This window comes from Loxodonta africana, chromosome 2, assembly GCF_030014295.1.
Source record: "Loxodonta africana isolate mLoxAfr1 chromosome 2, mLoxAfr1.hap2, whole genome shotgun sequence".
Classification (NCBI taxonomy): Eukaryota; Metazoa; Chordata; class Mammalia; order Proboscidea; family Elephantidae; genus Loxodonta; species Loxodonta africana.
Genome location: NC_087343.1, coordinates 12,667,706 through 12,689,575, shown reverse-complemented (window position 1 = coordinate 12,689,575; position 21,870 = coordinate 12,667,706). Strand labels below are relative to the sequence as shown.

At 54.0% G+C, this 21,870-nt stretch overlaps 1 protein-coding gene across 1 annotated transcript; it reads left to right on the top strand.

Moving 5' to 3' along the window:
- Positions 1–2,785: 2,785 nt before the first annotated feature.
- ZDHHC11 (zinc finger DHHC-type containing 11) lies at positions 2,786–20,214 on the top strand. Its single transcript, XM_003408146.2, has 6 exons — positions 2,786–2,818; positions 2,958–3,170; positions 9,304–9,479; positions 11,075–11,176; positions 18,215–18,339; positions 19,895–20,214. Exons 1-6 carry the CDS (start codon positions 2,786–2,788, stop codon positions 20,212–20,214), a joined length of 969 nt encoding a protein of 322 aa, XP_003408194.2.
- Positions 20,215–21,870: the final 1,656 nt, after the last annotated feature.

Sequence of the window (21,870 nt, the reverse complement as noted above, 5' to 3'; positions counted from 1 at the left end):
CCTCCCCCCAGCTCCTGGGAGGCTTCGCTCTCATTGCTTCATGTTGAATAACTCACAGGACGCCCACCCATCCTCTGAGGGGATGACATCCTTCCCATTTTACTGATTAGGAAATGGGCCCAGACAGGTTATACTCTGGCCACATGAGGAAAACAGGGTGGGTGCAGGGTTGAACCCCGGCAGCCCGACTCCACAGCTGCACTCTGAACCTTTCCATGGGTACCCTTCTAATTGTGCCGCATTCCATCCCCAGAAGGAAACAGCATCTTACTTTGAAATAAGGAAGCAGTATAGTGAATAGTCCATTTGGTGAAGAGCCCAGGGTTTTGTTCCAGTTTATCGGAACTGTTCTGACCTCCCAAGAGATATGAATTTGAACTAGAAAGTTCCACATTTTTCTTTTTAATGTAATTCAAATGAGGCAAAAATAATATTTGCATTTTATTGATGAAAATGTCTGAGATAAGATTAGACCATAAGGAGATGAAGGGCGGAACTAGGAATGTGCACGGCCCTCTTTCCTGTGAGTGGAAATGAAGCTCCATTAGTGCCATTTCACTTGTCCTCTCTGGTCTCTCCCAGGTGCCCTTTTTAGTTTCTGAAGACACTGAATCCCCAGCCTAGACGCAGTAGCCGTGTGAGGACCACGTGAGTGAGAAGAATACCTGATCCTGTCTGCCAGGTACTGTATTTGTCTGGTATAATGCCAGGTGTTATTACTGATATGATGTGCCTATGGACAACTAATTCACAGCTCTGTTATTAGCAGGTGGAAACCCTGGTGGCGCAGTGGTTAAGAGCGACGGTAGTTTGAATCCACCAGGTGCTCCTTGGAAACTCTACGGGGCAGTTCTACTCTGTCCTATAGCGTCGTGACTTGATGGCAACAGGTTCAATGGTGATTATCAGCAGCTGACTTTTGGGTCTAGATTTTATTTTATTTTAGTATCAATTTAATTTATATTTCATTTTAGATGAATTTGCTCACCACTGTTTTGTACTGCATGCCTTCCATTGTATCGGGGTAATTTTCAGATTTGATGGGGTGGATCTTTGAGTAATTCTTTTCTGGAAAGATTAATTGGTGGTACACTTTGAGTCTTCACATCCCAAAATCTCCATTTGGCTCTCATACTTTAGTTATAGTTTGGCTGGGTCTATTTTTTTTAGGTACAAAACACATTTGAATTTGAAGAATTGCTCCATATTGTGTATTTAAAGATCTGATGCCAATTTGAATTCTTAGGTACCCACATTTTGTAGGTAATCTCATTTTTCCCCCCTCTCGGGACACTTGTGGAATTGTCCCTTTATCATTGCGGCTTACATTTCACACCAGCAGATGGATATCTCCTTTCAATATTCTTGGAGGGCACTTGGAGCACTCTGTTAGATCTAAAGCCTTAAAGGTTCTTTGAGTATGGGGAAATTTTCTTCATTTTTCTCTTTGATTGCTTCTTCTTTTAGATCTGCTCCATTTTTTTTTTTCTTCTGGAAATCCTAAAAGATGAATATTGTGTCTTCAGGTTCTACTCTTCATGCCACTTAACTATTCTCTCATAGTTATCACTTCTTTACCTCTCTGTTCTAAGCTTTGGAATCCTTGTCTCAGAATTATCACCTCTTTACCTCTCCCTTCTAAGACCCGAGATAATCCCCGCATCTGACCGTCCAGATTCCTAATTTGATTTTTGCCAATGTGTTTGCCATTATTTAGTTCTTTGATTTGGATTTGATTTGGGAACCGTGTTTTTAATCCACAATATCACCTTTGTGTGTGCTAATTCCTTCTTTGGGACCTCACTCTTGTTAGGTAAATGTGACAGTTTCTCAAGTCTCCCTGAGGGTTCTCCTGTAACCCAGATATACCCGGGGGCTCCCTGTGGCCCCATAGACACCTGATGTCACATTCAAAGAACCCTGCATAGCCACCCAAAGTCACCAAAAGCAGCTGAAACCTTCGCTCTATTTTTCACGAAAATTCCTAAGGGGTACAGTCACAACTCAAAAAAGCATTCCTAAGATATTTTCCATCAGCTCTTTTCCATCTCACATTTGTGTCAGCTACATTTTCTGTAAGTTTTTCTGAAGAGGCAACAAAAGGGCTTTGCACAACTTAGAATGTGGCAACATTTTGTAAAACTCCTCTATAGATCTCTTCCAGTCTCCTCAGAGTTCCACCCTTGTAGCAGCCGTGGAACATCCCCCCACCCAACCCCCAGATGCTCCACATAGGCTCCTCCACACCAGGTTCCTGCCCCATTCCAGTCTTTGCCCCTCCAGCAACCTCTTCCCACCTGACTGGCTAGAAGTGGCCCGTAGGCTTCTTCCTCCCAGTCACTATCCTTCCTGAGCAACTCTAGGAAGGCCGGAGGTCCCAGGAGCTCTATGGTCGACAGGCTTTACTTGTCCTGGTGAAGGAATAACAGAGGACCTGTTCTCTGGGCAACACAGACCTTTCATTCTGTTCTGAGGAGAAATTTGCAGGAAGAATTCTTAGGGAGGCCTTCTGGTGGCTAAAAGTACAGTGAAACCTGTGAGAGCCGGAACTCGATGGGACTGCCTTGTTTTTCTAGGTCTCACAGGTTTTCCACCTTTGACAGGTCTTACCACTTCTCTGTTGCTCACTTTAGTGGAAAATATTTGTGTTTTGCTTCTCTGACAGGTTTCTGCCTTACTCAGGTTCTGGCTTGACTTGACCCAGATCTCACTGGGTAGGGGCTGAGGGGCTCTGAGCCAGCTTGCCTGTCTCCAAAGCCTGTGTAGCCTCCAGGAGTGAACAGCCATGAAGGGGAAGCACAGAAGGGAGACCGGGAAGGTGCTACACCTGGGGGATTGTGCTGGGGGGCTGCGGGCAGAGCCCCCATGGTGGGGCCCAGTCTGGCCTCCATGATCTGTGCCGGCTGAGAACAGCTCTCTGTGATGGCTCTCCGTCCCTCTCCCACCTCCTCTTGCAGATGAACCTCTGTGGGAGGAACCTGCGACGGGTCACCCCGGAGGCTGGCACCTGCAAGGAGAAGCCCCCTCTGCTGTCCAGAGTAAATGGCTGGTCCCTGCCGCTCAACACCTTGCAGGTGGTGGCCTGGACCACATTCCTGGCTATGACCTTCACCAGCTTTGGCATCTTCATCCCCCTGCTGCCCAGGGTCTGGAGGTATGTGGCATACAGCGTATCCTTTGTTCTGTGGATGTTCACAAAGTCCTGCCGGGGTATCAGGTGACGGGGAGGTGCTGAGGGCTGCTTCTAATAGAGCTGGTTCTATGGCCCACATCTCCCTGCCCAGCCCAGGGGAGGTTCTGCAGGTGTGGCCATGCCCCTGCCTGCTGTAACCACATCCCTGCCTGATGTGGCCTTGTTACTGCCAAGAGCGGTCATGTCACTCTGGTGCAGCCATGTCCCTGCCAGTTGTAGCCATTTCCCTGCCTGCTGTAACCATGTCCCTGTTGATGTGGTCCTGTCCCTCTGGTGTGGCCATCTCCCTCTGGTGTGTCTGTGTCCCTCTGGTGTGGCCGTGTCCCTCTGGTGTGTGTGTGTTCCTCTGGTGTGGCTGTGTCCCTCTGGTGTGTCTGTGTCCCTTTGGTGTGTCCATGTTCTGCTGGTGTGGCATGTCCCTCTGGTGTGTCTGTGTCTCTCTGGTGTGGCCCTGTCCCTCTGGTGTGTCTATGTGCCTCTGGTGTGTCTGTGTCCCTCTGATATGTCTGTGTCCCTCTGGTGTGGCTTTGTCCTTCTGGTGTGGCCATGTCCTTCTGGCTTGGCCATATCCCTCTGGTGTGGCTGTGTCCTTCTGGTGTGGCCTTGTCCCTCTGGTGTGGCCATGTCCTTCTGGCTTAGCCATGTCCCTCTGGTGTGACTGTGTCCCTGCCTGGACCGCAGTGCTCCTAGCCATCTGTCCTGGATCACGCCATGTCCCACTGCTGCCGTGGGGCTCACTGTTTCATTGTCTGTGCTCTGAGTCACTCTGCAGGTGAGATTTGGCCTGCCCTCTGACCCTAGCTCCCTCTCCCTCACTCCAGATGCCCCCACTGTCACAGAGCTGGAATGCCACAATCATCCATTCCTTCTTGGCACAGCTTGTGGGCTTGGGTCCTTGTTAAAAATGCCAACACTTTCCCGTGTTATGTGGGCCCCTCAGTCTCAGCGAATCAGATCCCTTACCATTGATGAAGGGAGAAAACCTGCTTGATGGTGTGGTGGTGGGGACTGTGAGCCCCGTGTGGAGGAGGCGCTCCGAGGACAGGGAAGGAGATTGCAGACTTTCTGACAATAGACCTCGCACTAAGGGGCCAATCTGTATCATCTGTGAAAGAGTAACGACAACAACAAAGACTAGTTGCCAACCAGTTGACTCCGACACCTGACGATCCCATGTGTGTCAGAGTAGATAGAACCGTGCTCCGTACGGTTTTCGGTGGCTGATTTTTTGGAGCTACCTCATCAGGCCTTTCTTCTGAGGTGCCCCTGGGTGGACTCAACCTCCAACTTCACGGTTAGCAGCCAAGTGTGCTAACCGTTTGCACCACCCAGGGACTTCTTCATCTAAAGGAGCGTTGCCGTGAAGCCCCGGGGTTTTAATTACTTACTATGTTTGTGTTGTGTGCTTCCAAGTCGGTTTCTACTCACAGCGACCTCATATGGCAGAGTAGAACTGCGCCATAGTGTCTTCAAGGCTATGATCTTCATGGAAGTAGATTGCCAGGTCTTTCTTCTGCAGAGTCACTGGGTGGGTTTGAACCACTGACCTTCCTATTAGCCGCTGAGTGCTTAGCCACTGGGTGACCAGGGCTCCAAGTTATCGTCGTCCTCCTTTTGTCTTGTAACCTAGCCCCCTTTGGCCTGTGAGGTCTCCTTGAGTGGCCCCCACGGTCCTTGGGCATCACTCTTTGAGCTCTTACCTGCTTCCTGACACAACAAGATATCCTGGGCTCACCTGTACTTTCTGCTGTGCACCTGGAATCTGCCATTGCTTCCAGATCCCTGGCCCCTGAGAGTTCTTTGAGCCCTAGGGGGCTCAGGCCAAGTCTGTGGGGCACTCTTTGCCCATGATTCAAATCCCACTTGTCCTGCTTTGTTAGTTCAGTCACTGTTCCCAACAGAACAATGCCCACACTGCCCAGGGCTCCAGATGCCAGCAACACTCAGCCAGAGACTATCCGTGAGGGGGCATTGCCACTTGCCCCAGGCCCAGATGGCAGAAAGCAGTGGCAGAATCCAGGCCCTCTTTTGCTTGAGCATTCCCTGACGGGTTCTGTCCAATGTTGGGATGAACCCACAGGCTGCAGCCTGATGTTGGGGCATCCCCATGAGGTCAGGTCCAGTGTCACCCTGTGCTGTCTGGCCTTTGGTGGGGAGCAGATGGGTCTCAGAAGAGCAGACTCACAGGCCCTACTCTCCCTGGGCCCACAATGGCCCCAACCATTCACGGAAACCACAGACACAGTCTCCCCACTGCAGTGCAGGGATGGGCAGACCTCTCCCAGCAGAGCACAGCAGAGCAGGGACGGGCACCTCCTCTAGCAGGCACAGCAGAGCAGGGACAGGCACCTACCCCATCAGGGCACAGCAGAGCAGGGAAGGGCACCTCCTCTAGCGGGCACAGCAGAACAGGGACAGGCACCTCCCCCATCAGGGCACAGCAGAGCAGGGACGGGCACCTCCTCTAGCAGGCACAGCAGAGCAGAGACGGGCACCTCCTCTAGCAGGCACAGCAGAGCAGAGACGGGCACCTCCCCCATCAGGGCACAGCAGAGCAGGGATGAGCACCTCCTCTAGCAGGCACAGCAGAGCAGGGATGGGCACCTCCCCAGCAGGGCACAGCAGAGCAGGGATGGGCACCTCGTACATCAGGGCACAGCAGAGCAGGGACAGGCATCTCTCCCATCAGGGCACAGAAGAGCAGGGACGGGCACCTCCTCTAGCAGGCACAGCAGAGCAGGGATGGGCACCTCCCCACCAGGGCACAGCAGAGCAGGGACAGACACCTCCCCCATCAGGGCACAGCAGAGCAGGGACGGGCACCTCCCCTAGCAGGCACAGCAGAGCAGGGACGGGCACCTCCTCTAGCAGGCACAGCAAAGCAGGGATGGGCACCTCCTATATCAGGGCACAGCAGAGCAGGGACAGGCAGACCTCCCCCATCAGGGCACAGCAGAGCAGGGACAGGCACCTCCCCAGCAGGGCACAGCAGAGCAGGGATGGGCACCTCCTACATCAGGGCACAGCAGAGGAGGGATAGGCACCTCGTACATCAGGGCACAGCAGAGCAGGGACGGGCACCTCCCCTAGCAGGCACAGCAGAGCAGAGACGGACACCTCCTCTAGCAGGCCCAGCAGAGCAGGGACAGGCACCTCCCCCATCAGGGCACAGCAGAGCAGGGACGAGCACCTCCTCTAGCGGGCACAGCAGAGCAGGGACAGGCACCTCCCCCATCAGGGTACAGCAGAGCAGGGACGAGCACCTCCTCTAGCAGGCACAGCAGAGCAGGGACGGGCACCTCCTCTAGCAGGCACAGCAGAGCAGGGACAGGCACCTCCCCCATCAGGGCACAGCAGAGCAGGGATGGGCACCTCCTCTAGCAGGCACAGCAGAGCAGAGACGGGCACCTCCCCCATCAGGGCACAGCAGAGCAGGGACGAGCACCTCCTCTAGCAGGCACAGCAGAGCAGGGACGGGCACCTCCCCAGCAGGGCACAACAGAGCAGGGACGGGCATCTCCTCTAGCAGGCACAGCAAAGCAGGGATGGGCACCTCCTACATCAGGGCACAGCAGAGCAGGGACAGGCATCTCTCCCATCAGGGCACAGAAGAGCAGGGAAGGGCACCTCCTCTAGCAGGCACAGCAGAACAGAGACGGGCACCTCCCCCATCAGGGCACAGCAGAGCAGGGATGAGCACCTCCTCTAGCAGGCACAGCAGAGCAGGGATGGGCACCTCCCCTAGCAGGCACAGCAGAGCAGGGACAGGCACCTCCCCACCAGGGCACAGCAGAGCAGGGACAGACACCTCCCCCAGCAGGGCACAGCAGAGCAGGGATGGGCACCTCCCCTAGCAGGCACAGCAGAGCAGGGACGGGCACCTCCTCTAGCAGGCACAGCAGAGCAGGGATGGGCAGACCTCCCCCATCAGGGCACAGCAGAGCAGGGACAGGCACCTCCCCAGCAGGGCACAGCAGAGCAGGGATGGGCACCTCCTACATCAGGGCACAGCAGAGCAGGGATAGGCACCTCGTATATCAGGGCACAGCAGAGCAGGGACAGGCACCTCCCCCATCAGGGCACAGCAGAGCAGGGACGAGCACCTCCTCTAGCAGGCACAGCAGAGCAGGGACGGGCACCTCCCCAGCAGGGCACAACAGAGCAGGGACGGGCATCTCCTCTAGCAGGCACAGCAAAGCAGGGATGGGCACCTCCTACATCAGGGCACAGCAGAGCAGGGACAGGCATCTCTCCCATCAGGGCACAGAAGAGCAGGGAAGGGCACCTCCTCTAGCAGGCACAGCAGAACAGAGACGGGCACCTCCCCCATCAGGGCACAGCAGAGCAGGGATGAGCACCTCCTCTAGCAGGCACAGCAGAGCAGGGATGGGCACCTCCCCAGCAGGGCACAGCAGAGCAGGGACAGGCACCTCCCCACCAGGGCACAGCAGAGCAGGGACAGACACCTCCCCCAGCAGGGCACAGCAGAGCAGGGATGGGCACCTCCCCTAGCAGGCACAGCAGAGCAGGGACGGGCACCTCCTCTAGCAGGCACAGCAGAGCAGGGATGGGCAGACCTCCCCCATCAGGGCACAGCAGAGCAGGGACAGGCACCTCCCCAGCAGGGCACAGCAGAGCAGGGATGGGCACCTCCTACATCAGGGCACAGCAGAGCAGGGATAGGCACCTCGTATATCAGGGCACAGCAGAGCAGGGACAGGCACCTCCCCCATCAGGGCACAGCAGAGCAGGGACGGGGACCTCCTCTAGCAGGCCCAGCAGAGCAGGGACAGGCACCTCCCCCATCAGGACACAGCAGAGCAGGGACTGAGGCCAACCCTCCATCATCTGTGCGTCTGCTGGTTATGAAGCCCATGGCCCTGGCAGAGGGGCCACGTGGGGAGCCAAAGTGGGGCCATGGAAGGTGGGCTATGGATGGGTGGAGGGTGGAGAAGCCTCTACTCAGTGTGTCCCCACTGGAGGATGGCCAGGCTGAGGACACACAGGAAATGTGCTCTCCAGGGAAACAGCCTCAGGTTCAGACCAGGAGAAACACACAGAACGGGCTGGTGGCTGGGGGCCAGGTTGACCCCACTCTTCTGAGCCGTGGCCGCACCAGGCAGTCCCCACAGGTGTCCCCAGTCCTTAAAACTCATTCCCCTAAAAGTCCTCATTGTGCTGGTGTGTCAGTCCTTTCTTTCATCCATTTATTTTTTCTTTGAAATGCTTTTCTTCCTAACCTGGTTAGGCAGCGTGTTGTCTGTCTCAGTCACCTAGCGCTGCTGTAACACAGATGCTGCCGTGGGTGGTTGTAAAGAGCATTCATTTGTTTTCTCACCATTCTGAAGGCTGAGACTCAAAGTCAGATTTCGGCCGTGTCTGTTGTCCGGGGCCTCCCTTCGTTCCTTGTTTGTGGACCATCCTCACATGGCGTCTGTCTTCCGCTGTTCGGATCTCTATGTCTAATGTGCTCTTTTAAAAACTCCGGAGTGATTAGATTTAGAACCACCTTACTCGGGTATGACCTCAGTCACCTAACAAAGAAAACCCTATTTCCAAACATAGTCACATCCACCGGGTCAGGGGTTAGGACTCAAACACATATTTCAGGGGGGACACAATTTAATCCGTAACATCGCTGCTTCGAAAAGCAACCCCCGACAACACCCCACCACCTGCCAGACGTGGACACGTCTGTCGGGGCCGCTGTGTTCCCTAAAGCAGGTGAAGTCTTAACAACCTTTGATTGTCTCAAAGCTGGTTGTTTTTTTGTTTAAAACGCCTCATTTTCAGCACCCGCCCTTTGTCATTTGTCATACGTGGAGGTGTCTGTTCGTGTTGGTCGCGAGCTCTCTGGAGGTTCCTGAAGACGAGAGCCTGTTTCTGGGCTGACAGTTTGCCCTCCATTGCCTAGTGCCAGTCAGATGGTCATGGGGAATCCTGACCAGGGAAGGCTGTCCTCCATCCATGTCACGGGGGTGTCCACACGCCTGGTAGCACTGGACAGCACAGGCAGGGCCGGCAGCACCGCCGGCCACTCTTTCGGGCCCAGACCCTTGCATCCGTGCTGACAACGTCCAGAGGCCCTGCTTCCTTGACACACCCCTCAGGTGACCAGCGGGCTATTCCTCTTCCACTTTGTGGTCCACCTAGTGGCCATCTCGACCGACCCCGCAGAACCCAACGTGCGGATCAAGAACTACAACAAGCCCGTGCCCGTCTTCGACCGGTCCAAGCACGCACATGTCATTCAGAACCAGTACTGCCACCTGTGCGAGGTCACCGTGTGAGTCCCCCCCACCCCCCTACCGTGGATGTCCTGCCACCTGTGTGAGGTCACCCTGTGAGTCCCCCTGCCCATACCCCCCCACTGTGGATGTCCTGCCACCTATGTGTGGTCACTGTGTGAGTCCCCCCCACCCCCCTACCGTGGATGTCCTGCCACCTGTGCGAGGTCACCGTGTGAGTCCCCCCCAGCCCCCACCTCCCACCACGGATGTCCTGTCACCTGTGTGAGGTCACCCTGTGAGTCCCCCTGCCCATACCCCCCCACCGTGGATGTCCTGCCATCTATGTGAGGTCACTGTGTGAGTCCCCCCCACCCCCCTACCGTGGAAGTCCTGCCACCTGTGCAAGATCACCGTATGAGTCCCCCCCCAGCCCCCACCTCCCACCACGGATGTCCTGCCACCTGTGTGAGGTCACCCTGTGAGTCCCCCTGCCCAACCCCCCCCCACCGTGGATGTCTTGCCACCTATGTGAGGTCACTGTGTGAGTCCCCCCCACCCCCCTACCGTGGATGTCCTGCCACCTGTGCGAGGTCACCGTGTGAGTCCCCCCCCACCCCCACCTCCCCCACCACAGATGTCCTGCCACCTATGCAAGGTCACCAAGTGAGTGCTCCTCCCAGCCCTCACACTCCCAGTCCCTGTGGGCCGCCTCTGGGCACCAACCCTGTAGATGTCTGGAGACAAGAGTCCAGAAGTTCTGGCAGGACTCAGGGCCCAGCTGATTGTCATGCAGTGGCCCTGGGGTGACAGAGGTGACATTTAGGGAGCACGTGCTGGGCACTATGTCCTGTACTCTGCTGGACTCTCCCATGTAAAGCCTCACAGCTGCCTATGAAGTGGATGCTATGTTATCCGCATTTTACAGATGCAGGAACTAAGGTTCTGAGAAGTTAAGGGGCTGGACCACGAGGGCTGGGTGTCATTTCCCACGTACTTCTGGAGGTGTTCTCCTTCTGAGAGAAAGCAGTGACCTCAGGCACAGTCATTCCACCCTGGTGGGCTCTTGTGACCGACAGGCTGCTCCTCTTCATCCAGTGCTGAGGAGTTGGGGGCTGTCCTCAGGCTTCTAGAGCCATCCTCTGTCCCCATGGGGAGGAGATGGAGGGAACCACTAGCTGGTGGTCTGGCTGGATCCCAGGGTGTCCAGATGTCCTGGGGTATCTCGGGAAGCGTGGGGCTCAGCAAGGCTGCTTTGGGCTGTGGGAGCCCAGTGGGTTCGGGTTGGGATCCGAGCAACCTCAGTCCCTGGAGCCACATGGAGCTTCATGTCCACTGGGGCACAGGGCTGCCTAGAGCCTCACTGGCCCCCCTCTGGACCCTGAAGGCTCATGGGGCCCTCACCATGGCAGCCCAGCCACCCCAGGCCCCATGGCCACTGCTGCCTGATTATCCTCTGTCTCCTCCAGAGTGTTCCCCCTGCCCACCCTGGGCCTGGAGGACGTGGAGCTGACTGTGCCCCGGCTGCGTGAATGGGGAGGGAGGTGGCCAGGTCCCCTGCCCGGCTGCAGGGCCCCTGCTGGCAGGGCCCTGGGCTGGATCCCAGCCGGCCTAACGTGGCTGACAGGCTGCTTCCCCGAATCCTTCCTCCCAGGAGTGCGAAAGCCAAACACTGCAGTGCCTGCAACAAGTGCGTTGCCGACTTCGACCACCACTGCAAGTGGCTCAACAACTGCGTGGGCAGCAGGAACTACTGGTAAGCCTGGGCCCTGGAGGGAGATGGGGGCCTCGGCCCTGACCCCAGCATGGCAGAAGCTCGGCCCTCATGCCTGGCTGGCCTCCTTCCTGTGACTTGAAACTTGCCTCGGGTGGAATCATTCCTGGACGTGTCCAGTCAAGCTCCTGAGTGACAATGGTCTTTGTGTTCATCCCAAAGAGCAAAAGAAACCCACCTGACTCCTGTCAGGGATGATTAGGGAGCGGCCCTAGTCCCATGTGCCACGGTGTCCTCTTTGGTGGAGTCACAGATGAGATGGGAGCTGTGTAGTGTTGAGCTCAATGTCACAAGCATGCCTGCCTTCTCTATACTGAGGCCAGTGGCCTCACTAGAACCACAGTTAACAGAGGGTTGAAGCAGCCAGTCAGAGAGCAGGGACAGTGGGAGCAAGTGAAGGTGGGGGAGGCAGGGCCTGGCAGGGGGCCGTGGTTGTACAGGGTTGGACTGAGAACATCGAGCTGAGGTGAGTCCTCTCTGAAGACAGGGTGAGAGTCTGTCGGGTCACCATGATCCCTGATGTTCTGGCCCCAGATGGTGCTTATCTCTCTCTGGGCATCAAAGAGCTGCAAGAAACCCAAAAGAAGTGGCCAGCGCTCTCTCTGTTACTTTACTCCATGCCCACCTTGCAAAGAGGGGGGTCCTTGCCTACCAAGATGCCTGTGTGGTGGAGCACGCGCCTCCTGAGGGCCACGTATTGCGACACATACCACAGAGACATGATTCCATTTGCTCCCCCGCCATCCTGCAGTAAACGTGCCAGATGCGTGCAGTGACTAGAAGCCGACAAGACTCACAGAGGACCTTATGAGTAAATACACTCCTTCTCTCTGCATGAGAAGGTGCTGTGCTCCTCTCCAGCAGTAATAAACCCAGGGTCAAGTCACTGAAATAACACAATCACTTCACAGTGGCGAACCTGGCGATCCCCCACCCAATCTCTCACTCTGCAGCGGGGAGCCCCAGCACCCTGTGGTCAGGGCTGAGCGCGGCCTTCACTCACTGCTCACTGGTCCTTGACGCCATCTCTCCTGCCTGCGCCTCTCTCCTTAAACTTCTGCCTTGTGCTGGCTTCTCACATCTAGGTTCAGTCCCTCAGCCACCAGACACCTCTTGGGGAGGCTCTGTGGGAGAGCAAGGTAGGTGGGTGTGGCCCCCGCCCATGAGGAGAGCGGGTGAGTGCCCAGCCCCTGGAAAGGCCAAGCTCAGCCAGGCCTGGCAAGGGGCGCAGACAGCTGCCCCCCCCACCCCCCCCACCACCCCCGCCCAGGTGTCAGAGGAGGCAGCGCGGGCCAAGGGCAGCAGCAGACTGAGCTGGGCTTTTCCAGTGGGAGCCAAGAAGGCCAGCTTGACCCCAGGGTGAGTCCTGGGAGCCGTCACTGTGTCCCCTGATGACGGCCAGGTGGCAGGAAGAAGTGTGTGCCTGGCACAGGGAGAGGGTCTCCTGTCCTCAGAGAAAGACAGATGGAAGGGGGGTATGGAACAGACACCTCTCTGTGTGGAAGATGTGGGGTGGCCAGGAGAGAGCAAAGGGGTGAGGGCCGGCCTGTGCGGGGTCTGTCCAGGGGGCCTGTGCCAGGAGCCTGTGCAGAGGCCTTTGGTGGGGGGCCTGTGGAGGGGGCCTGTGTGGAAGCCTGTGGCGGGAGTTTGTGGAGGCCTATAGGGGGGCCTTGCAGGGACCTGTTGTGGGGGGGCCGTGTGGGAGGCCTGTGTGGCATGGAACAGCCAGCTCGTTGGCAGTGAAGGGGTGAGAGCGGAGGGCCTGGTATCTGCCCAGTTCACTCTGAGGGCCACAGGCAGTGTCTGTCCTCTCACCCCTCAGAGGTGGGGAAGGCAAAAGAGAAAAATGGCATTTGAGAATAGAATCCAGCCAAAAGGAGTTGACAAAACATGTAACAGAGAGCTTGAAAGAAAGGTCACTGTCTGTTAGGAGGTGAATTGTTTTCCCCCCAAAATATGTACTGAAATTCTAGCCCTTGTATCTCTGCATGTGACCCTGTTTGGAAATAGGGTTTTTTTTGTTTTGTTTTGTTTTTGGTTAGGTTAATGAGGGCAGGCCACTGTAGGGTGGGTCCTAAGCCTAATCACTTCTGATTATGAAAAGACCAGAACAGGCCAGGAAGACAGACAGGAAGGGACTCTTAGAGCTACCAACCAGGAAGGCTCTCTCCCTGGAGCCACATCCTAAGTTTGGACTTCAGCCTCCTGAGCCATGAGAAAATGAACTCTTATTCTTTAAAATCACCTTGTGGTATTTGTGTTACAGCAGCTCTATGTAACTTAGTCCTCCTAGGGTTGTCTTAACACAAATACCACAAGGTGGGTGGCTTTAAAGGACAAAAACGTATTCTGTCACAGTTCTGGAGGCTGGAAGTCTGAGTTCAGGGCGTCGGCAGGGCGGTGCTCTCTCTGCTGTAGGGGAAAACCCTCTTCCAGCTTCTGGAGCCCCAGGCGTTCCTTGACACTCCTTGGCTTACAGAGGTTTCCTCACATGGTGTCTCCTCCTGTGTGACTCTGTCTCCCTGTTTGTTCTCCCCTTTTTTAAGACTCCACTCACAGAGGATTAGGACCCACCTTACTCTGGTCTGACCTCATTTAACTAAGCTGATAACGTCAAAGGAAACCCTGGTTCCCCAGACAAGGTCACGTTCACTGACACAGAGGTTAGAACTTGAACATATCTTTTGAAAGGACACATTCAGTTCACAACCGTCACAGCTTCCATCCTAGTGAGAAAAGAAGAAGGATGCAAAGTAGCAAATGTGCAGAGGAGAAAGGAAAACTGCACGAAACTTTGAGGAATACATAAAAGCTAGAGTGAGCTCAGGTGCCTGACAGACGCTAATAAGGAACCGCATGCTCCTTCGCGGGTGTTTGAAGGGAGAAGAAGAAGACAGGTGTGGATGGTTGCCTGGAAGAAGGCCGCTCAGCCCCATTCTGCTTGGCTGGGCCTTGCCCAGTCCTGCCCTTCGCCCCCACTCCCCAGTTTATCACTGCATCAGGTGGGCACTTCTGCCCCAGACGGAAAGGACGGGGAGGAAGGGTCCTTAGTCCTCTGCAGGAAAAATGGCACTGTAGATGGTCCTAGCCCAGCAGGGAAAGGAGGTGCCTCTTTGCCCTCACCATTGGGCCACCATGGATGGCAGAGCCAGGAAAACCGCATGGCATAGGCCTCTACCTATGGCCATGTTCAGTTCCCTGCCCAGCCTTCACAACAGGCCTTCACAAATGAGCGCACCTAAATGGTAAAACCAGGACAACAGCTGGGAAAGGGACATTCGGGCCTGCAGGGTCGTCCAATGCAGGGGGAGCCCAAGATGCAGTTTATGGAAGTGTGGAGGTCAGGGAGGCCCACTCCAGCTCCATGAGAACACACCGAGGTCACAGAGCCATCCTCCACAGAGCCGCACTCCGCTGAACCATCCTCCACAAAGCCTTCCTCCACAGAGCCAACCACCACAGAGCCAACCACCATAGAGCCGTCCTCCACAGCCCTGGACTCTACAGAGCTGTCCTCCACAGAGCTGTGCTCCACATAGCCATCCTCCACAGAGCCTTCCTCTCCAGCCCTGGCCTCTATGGAGCTGTCCTCCACAGAGCTGTCCTCCACTGAGCCTTCCTCCACAGAGCCGTCCTCCATAGCCCCATCCTCCGCAGAGCCGTCCTTCACAGAGCTGTCCTCCACAAAAGGGTCCTCCACAGAGCTATCCTCCACAGAGCCAACTTCTACAGAGCTGACCTCTACAGAGCCGTCCTCCATAGTCCCATCCTCAGCCACCGCTTGAGCAGGGGGCTGAGGTAGCAGGATTCTCCAGAAGAGACTCCCCAGCGAGGATCCCAGATGGGGACCAGGACACAGTGGCCTCCACACAGTCCCTTCTTCCTGAGGGTCTAGGACTGTGTCCAGAATCCATCTGACCCTTAGCAGAACACCTACAGTTTGTTCTTGTTAGGTGCCGTTGAGTCCATCCTGACTCATAGCGACCCTATGTACCACAGAACGAAACACTGGTCCTGCGCCAAGCTCACAATCGTTGTTATGCTTGAGCCCCTTTCTGCCGCCACTGTGTCAGTCTATGTCGTTGAGGGCCTTCCTCTTTTCCGATGACCCTCTACCAAGCATAATGTCCTTCTCCAGGGACTGACCCCTCCTGACAACATGTCCAAAGTATGTAAAATGCAGTTTCGCCATCCTTGCTTCTAAGGAGCGTTCTGATTGTACTTCTTCCAAGGCAGATTTGTCTGTTCTTTTGGTGGTCCTTGGTATATTCACCAACACCAGAATTCAAAGGCATCAATTCTTCAGTCTTCCTTATTCAGTGTCCACCTTCTGCATGCATATGATGCCATTGAAAATACCATGGCTTGGGTCAGGTGCACCTTAGTCTTCAAGGTGACATCTTTGCTCTTCAACACTTTAAAGAGGTCCTTTGCAGCAGATTTACTCAGTGCAGTGCTTCTTTTGATTTTTTGACTGATGTTTTATGGGTGTTGATTGTGGATCCAAGTAAAATGAAATCCTTGACAACTTCAGTCTTTTTTCCTTTATCATGATGTGGCTTATTGGTCCGATTGTGAGGATTTTTGTTTTCTTTATGTTGAGATGTAATCCATACCGAAGGCTGTGGTTTTTGATCTTCATCAGTAAGTGCTTCAAGTTCTCTTCCTTTTCGGCAAGCAGGGTTGTGTCATCTGCATATCACAGACTGTTGATGAGTCTTCCTCCAATCTTTATGCCCTGTTCTTCTTCGTATAGCCCAGCTTCTTGGATTATTTGCTCAGCATACAGATTGAATAGGTATGGTGAAAGAATACAACCCTGGCGCACACCTTTCCTGACTTTAAACCAATCAGTATCCCCTTGTTCTGTCCAAACAACTGCCTCTTGATCTATGTAAAGGTTCCTCATGAGCACAATTAAGTGTTCTGGAATTCCCATTCTTCTCAACGTTATCCATAATTTGTTATGATCCACACAGTAGAATGCTTTTGCGTAGTCAATAAAACACAGGTAAACGTCCTTCTGGTATTCTCTGCTTTCAGCCAGGATCCATCTGATATCAGCAATGATATCCCTGGTTCCACATCCTCTTTTGAATCTGGCCTGAATTTCTGGAAGTTCCCTGTTGATATACTGCTGCAGTCACTTTTGAATGATCTTCAGGAAAATTTTGCTTGGGTGATAATGATATTGTTTGATAATTTCTGTGTTCGGTTGGATTACCTTTCTTGGGAATAGGCATAAATATGGATCTCTTCCAGTTGGTTGGCCAGGTAGCTCTTTTCCAGATTTCTTGGCATAGATGAGTGAGCACTTCCAGTGCTGCATCCATTTCGTTTGTTGAAACATCTCAATTGATATTCCATCAATTCCTGGAGCCTTGTTTTTCACCAATGCCTTCAGAGTGGCTTGGACTTCTTCCTTCAGTACCATCAGTTCCCGATCCTATGCCACCTCTTGAAATGGTTGAAAGGTTGACCAATTCTTTTTGGTATAATGACTCTGTATATTCCTTCCATCTTCGTTTGATGCTTCCTGCATCGTTTAGTATTTTCCCCGTGGAGTCCTTCACTATTGCAACTCAAGGCTTGAATTTTTTCTTCAGTTCTTTTAGCTTGGGAAATGCAGAGCATGTTCTTCCCTTTTGGTTTGCTATCTCCAGCTCCGTGCACATGTCATCATAGTACTTTACTTTGTCTTCTCAAGCTGCCCTTTGAAATCTTCTGTTCAGCTGTTTTACTTCATCATTTCTTCCTTTTGCTTTAGCAGCTGGACCTTCAAGAGCAGGTTTCAGAAAGTATTATAATATTCCAAGAATTGCTGCCCCTAATTTTTTTGAATGGATTGTTCTCTGTATCCTTTGAGTACAGACAAGCCTATCGGAGTGATTTTATTCTATATGTAAAGCGTGTGGCATCCATTTCTGCACAAATTTATGGGTGAACCTTCAGAGGGTGTCAGGTCAGCAGGCACAGAGGTGGTCAGGCCTCCCACAGAGAGTCCCTTGGGCCTAGGCCTCCCCTTGGGTGCCAAACTCAGCGACTCTATGTCTGTACACCCTCCTAGGCACTGATCAGGAGGAAGCAGCCTTCCCTTCCCTGGCTGCTGTGCCCTGAGGACAGGACAGTACCATGGAGTCCTCCCCCCATGTGTTCACACACAAATTATGTTCATGAGCTCTTTACTCCAGGAAAGAGTCCAGAAGGAGTCATTTCTGGCTGTAGAATATGGGTGTGACTGAGGGTACGCCTTTGTGACTGGGGAGCAGCCTGGTCCATACAAAACACAGGTGGGGAGATGTAGCTTCGGGATCAGAAGCCCCAGCCTAGCAGTTCTCTATGGGGTGAGTCAGCTCTGGCAGGTCAAACACCTCTCTGAGCCACAGTTTCCCTGCGAGTAAGGTGAGGCTCTACCCTCTTCACAGCCTCGTGCGGGGATCCAATGAGATCACGTGTGTCAGATGGATTTTATAGATCGTAAAGCAATTTAACCATTCTAGGTATAAAACCCACCCAGTGCTGTCGAGTTGATTTCAACTCATAATAATCTGTGATAATCACAAGTCAGACATGTACTTAAGAAATGACTGAAAAATAGGAAACAAGAGAAAGAAGGAAGCATGGCATAGATGGAGATGGAAAGGGGCCCTGAGAGGAAGCCAGTGGAGGTGGCAGGACAGCCTGTCTTCTAACCGGCCTTCTGGCATAGGGCCATGCCCCATTTTATGGCCTCCACCTTAGCTCAGGTAGGGAGACCCTGGTGGCGTAGTGGTTAAGTGCTACGGCTGCTAACCAAAGGGTCAGCAGTTCATATCCGTCAGGCGCTCCTTGGAAACTCTATGGGGCAGTTCTACTTTGTCCTATAGGGTCGCTATGAGTCAGAATCGACTCCATGGCACTGGGGTTTACCTTAGCTCAGCTCAGGGCTCTGGGGTGTGCATGTTTTGCCAGTTAGATTTGTAACTGGGTTTACCCTCGAGTTTGCTGTGTCTTAGAGCTCTTTCTCTGGCTCTCGTGCAGGTGTTTTTTCAGCTCTGTGGCCTCGGCGGTGGCAGGCCTCTTCTGCCTGGTAGTGGTGCTCCTGTACATCTTAATCCAGTACATCATGGACCAGGAGGAGCTCCGTACCGACCCCCACTTTGAAAGTACGCTGTGGCCCTGCTCTGGCATTGCTCTCCTCCGATAATCCCTGTGTTCGGGTTAAGAGACATACTGTACAGCTACCTGTCTGGGGATTGCATCTCTAGTGCAGAGCTGAGCAGCCCATTGTCCTCCCACCAGAGAGTGGAGCAGGCATGGCCAAAGAGACACCCTGGGGTCTGCTCCAGTGGCCCCAGCAGGCTCCCACTGGGCCAAGGGCAACAGTGTCTGAACTTTATCCCAGCAGCTTCCCTAGTGTCCAGGAGGTGGCTCAGCTGGGAGGGTGGGGGTGCTGGCCATGCCTGCTCTGAGGCCGGGTTGTCAAAGTGTGTCTGCATTTGAAAGTGGGGTTCATTACCAGCCCACTCTCTGTCCACCTCCCATTCACTCCCCATCCACTCTCTCTCCACTTCCCACCCACGCCTCACCCACTCACTCACCCCCAACTTGTCAGGATGTGTACGCCCACTTCCCATCCACTCCCAGCCCACCTCCCATCAACTCCCCGTTCACTCCACTCCCCATCTACTCCAATCCTCGTAAACTTTCTGCCCACTTCCCAAATGCACTGCCCATCCACTTCCCACCCACTCCCAACCTACTCTCATCACACTCCCCACCCACCTCCAACCCACTCCTATCCCACTAACCACCCACTCCCTACCCACTCCCCCCCACCCCCCTACTTCTAACCCACTCCCAGCCCACTCCCCACCCATTCCCCATCCAATCCCAGGCCACTCCCAGCCCACTCCTCACCTGCTCCCCACCCAATCCCTAACCACTCTCATCCCACTCCCCACCCACTCTCCATCCAGTGCCTGTCTACTCCACACCAACTCTCCACCCACTCCCAACCCACTCACCACCCACGCCCCATCCATTCCCAGCACACTCACAGCCCACTCCCCACCCACTCCCCACCCACTCCCAGCACACTCACAGCCCACTCCCCACCCACTCCCCACCCACTCCCCATCCACTCCCCACCCACTCCGCGCCCACTCCCCAACCACTCCTATCCCACTCCCAACCCACTCCACACCCACTCCACACCCACTCCCAGTGCACTCCCCACCCACTCCCCACCCACTCCCCACCCACTCCCTGGCCACTCCCCTGTTTACATTGATTCCACCCACACACACATCTCCTTCAGTTATAGAATGCCTGTGGGGAGAGTTGGAGGGTGATGGGCTGAGCCTGGGGGAGGGGGCGGATCCAGAAGTTGCAGGGAGAACCTGGGACAGACATGGATGCAGTGCTCAGGTTCCCAGGTCTGGCAACTTTCTGTTAGCCGGCTCTGGTCTGTTACTCAGGTAGCTCTCTGACCTGGGCCAGCAGGCCAGCATCTCTGAGCTGCAGCTTTCAGACCTCCAAGGTGGGAACCAAAACAGTGAATCTCCCCTGCAATTCTCAGGGCCCTGAGAACATACAGGTACAGCAGGGCGCACACCTGGGCCTGGGCTCCCTCATGCTTGGTCTGTGGGCGCCCGCCCCATGAGAGCCTCTGGCCATGCTGGACACCCACCCACGTGGGTCTCTCCCTGTCTCTGACAGAGATCACGGACGAGAATACCTGGCTGCTCTTCCTCCCCTTCTTCCCTGTCAGGACGAAGGCCCCAGTGCTTCTGATCATTGGGGCGGCCATGCTAGTGCTGGACCTCGTCAGCCTCCTGATGCTGGGACACCTGCTCCTGTTCCACCTTTATCTCTGTAAGTACCCCATCCCCGCCCCCCGACGAGCCCCCACCCTCTCCTGTTTACACTGCCCTGGGGCAGGCAGGCTCTTGGGTCCCTCGATCCCACTGCACCCACCACCGGCCCGGGGGCTGGGCACCATTCTGGTGCAGCATGACTTGGCAAGAAGATGCCCGTGATAACTGCTTGTGTTCACAGCCCCTTGGGGATGGGAAGAAGGGGCACAGGACTGAAGACTGTTGCTTTGGGAAGCTTGTTGGACTTGCAAGTGTGAAGAAATTTGCTATGACCCCAAATGCAGCCTTTTCCCACCGAGTCCCTGGGGCCCTGCTCACACTGTCCTTGCCACTGGATCAGAGCACCCCCTTTCAAAATGCAGAGGGAAGTGGAGATGAGGTTTCACATACCGTGTGCAGGAGCAAGGCACGTGGACACTCCACATTCAGCAAACACCCTCCTCCCTTCTGAAGAGAGTTTTCTGTTCTTTAAACTTATCCATGGAGAGTTTGCTAGAATTTTATTTCCTTCCTGTCTTAACAGAGTTCAAGTTGACAATGAACTCTTTTATTTTAACCATTTTCTACTCTGTATGTCCAGATTAGCAAAGTCAAACCCAGAGGGAGATCAGAAGACACAAGGCCAATCTTCCTTTTGCCCGAGAGCATGGGCAAAGGTGGGCCTGCCTGAGAAAGAAGGAAGGGAGAGTGTGGTTATTATGAGGGTCGGGGGCTTCTAAGCAAACCTCCATATCCTCTCTTTAACCTTTTATCCTCTTGTTGTTTGTTCCCCAGGGGTATTTTGAGCGCCTTGCAACCTAAGGGGCTCATCTTCTAGCACCATACCAGACAATGTTCCACTGCTATTCATAAGGTTTTCACTGGCCCAGTTTTTTCAGAAGTAGACTGTCGGGTCCTTCTTCCTAGCCTGTCTTACTCTGAAAGCTCCACTGAACCCTGTTCACCACAGGTGACGGCGCTGGTATTTGAAATACTGGTGGCATAGCTATAGAAGTTGCAAGGATTTCATTTCACTTGGATCCACAATCAACGCCCATGGAAGCAGCAGTCAGGAAATCAGAAGACGCACTGCACTGGGCAAATCTGCTGCCAAAGACCTATTTAAAGTGTTCAAAAGCAAAGATGTTACTTTAAGGACTAAGGTGTTTCTGATCCAAGCCGTGGTGTTTTCAATTGCCTCCTATGCATGTTTAAGGTGAACAATGAGTAAGAAAGATCAAAGAAGAATTGGCACCTTTGAATTATGGTGTTGGCAGATAAATGTGGAATATGCCATGGACTGCCAAAAGAATGAACAAATCGGTCTTGGAAGAATTACAGCCAGAATGCTCCTTAGAAGCAAGTATAGCTAGACTCTGTCTCATATACTTGGGACATGTTATCGGGAGGGATCAGTCCCTGGAGAAGGACATCATGCTTGGTAAAGTAGAGGGTCAGCGAAAAAGAAGAAAACCTTCAATGAGATGGATTGACACAGTGGCTACAGCAATGGGCTCAAGCATAACAATGATCATGATGATGGCGCAGGACTGGACTATGTTTCCTTCTGTTGTACATAGGATTGCTATGAGTCTTGGAACAGACTCGGTGGCACCTAACAACAACTACCTACCTACCTACCAACCAACCTACCTACCTACCTGTCTATCCATCTGTCTATCGCATGTTGGTATCCAGGTCTCATGTCCATGCACTTCCTCTGTGTCACCCTGAATCCTCTTCCATGTGGAGCAGTCAGAGATGTGCGGAATCCAAGGGTGCATTTAAGAAAGGGTACATGTGAACAGATGATGGGGAATCCAAAGAAGATGCTCTTGG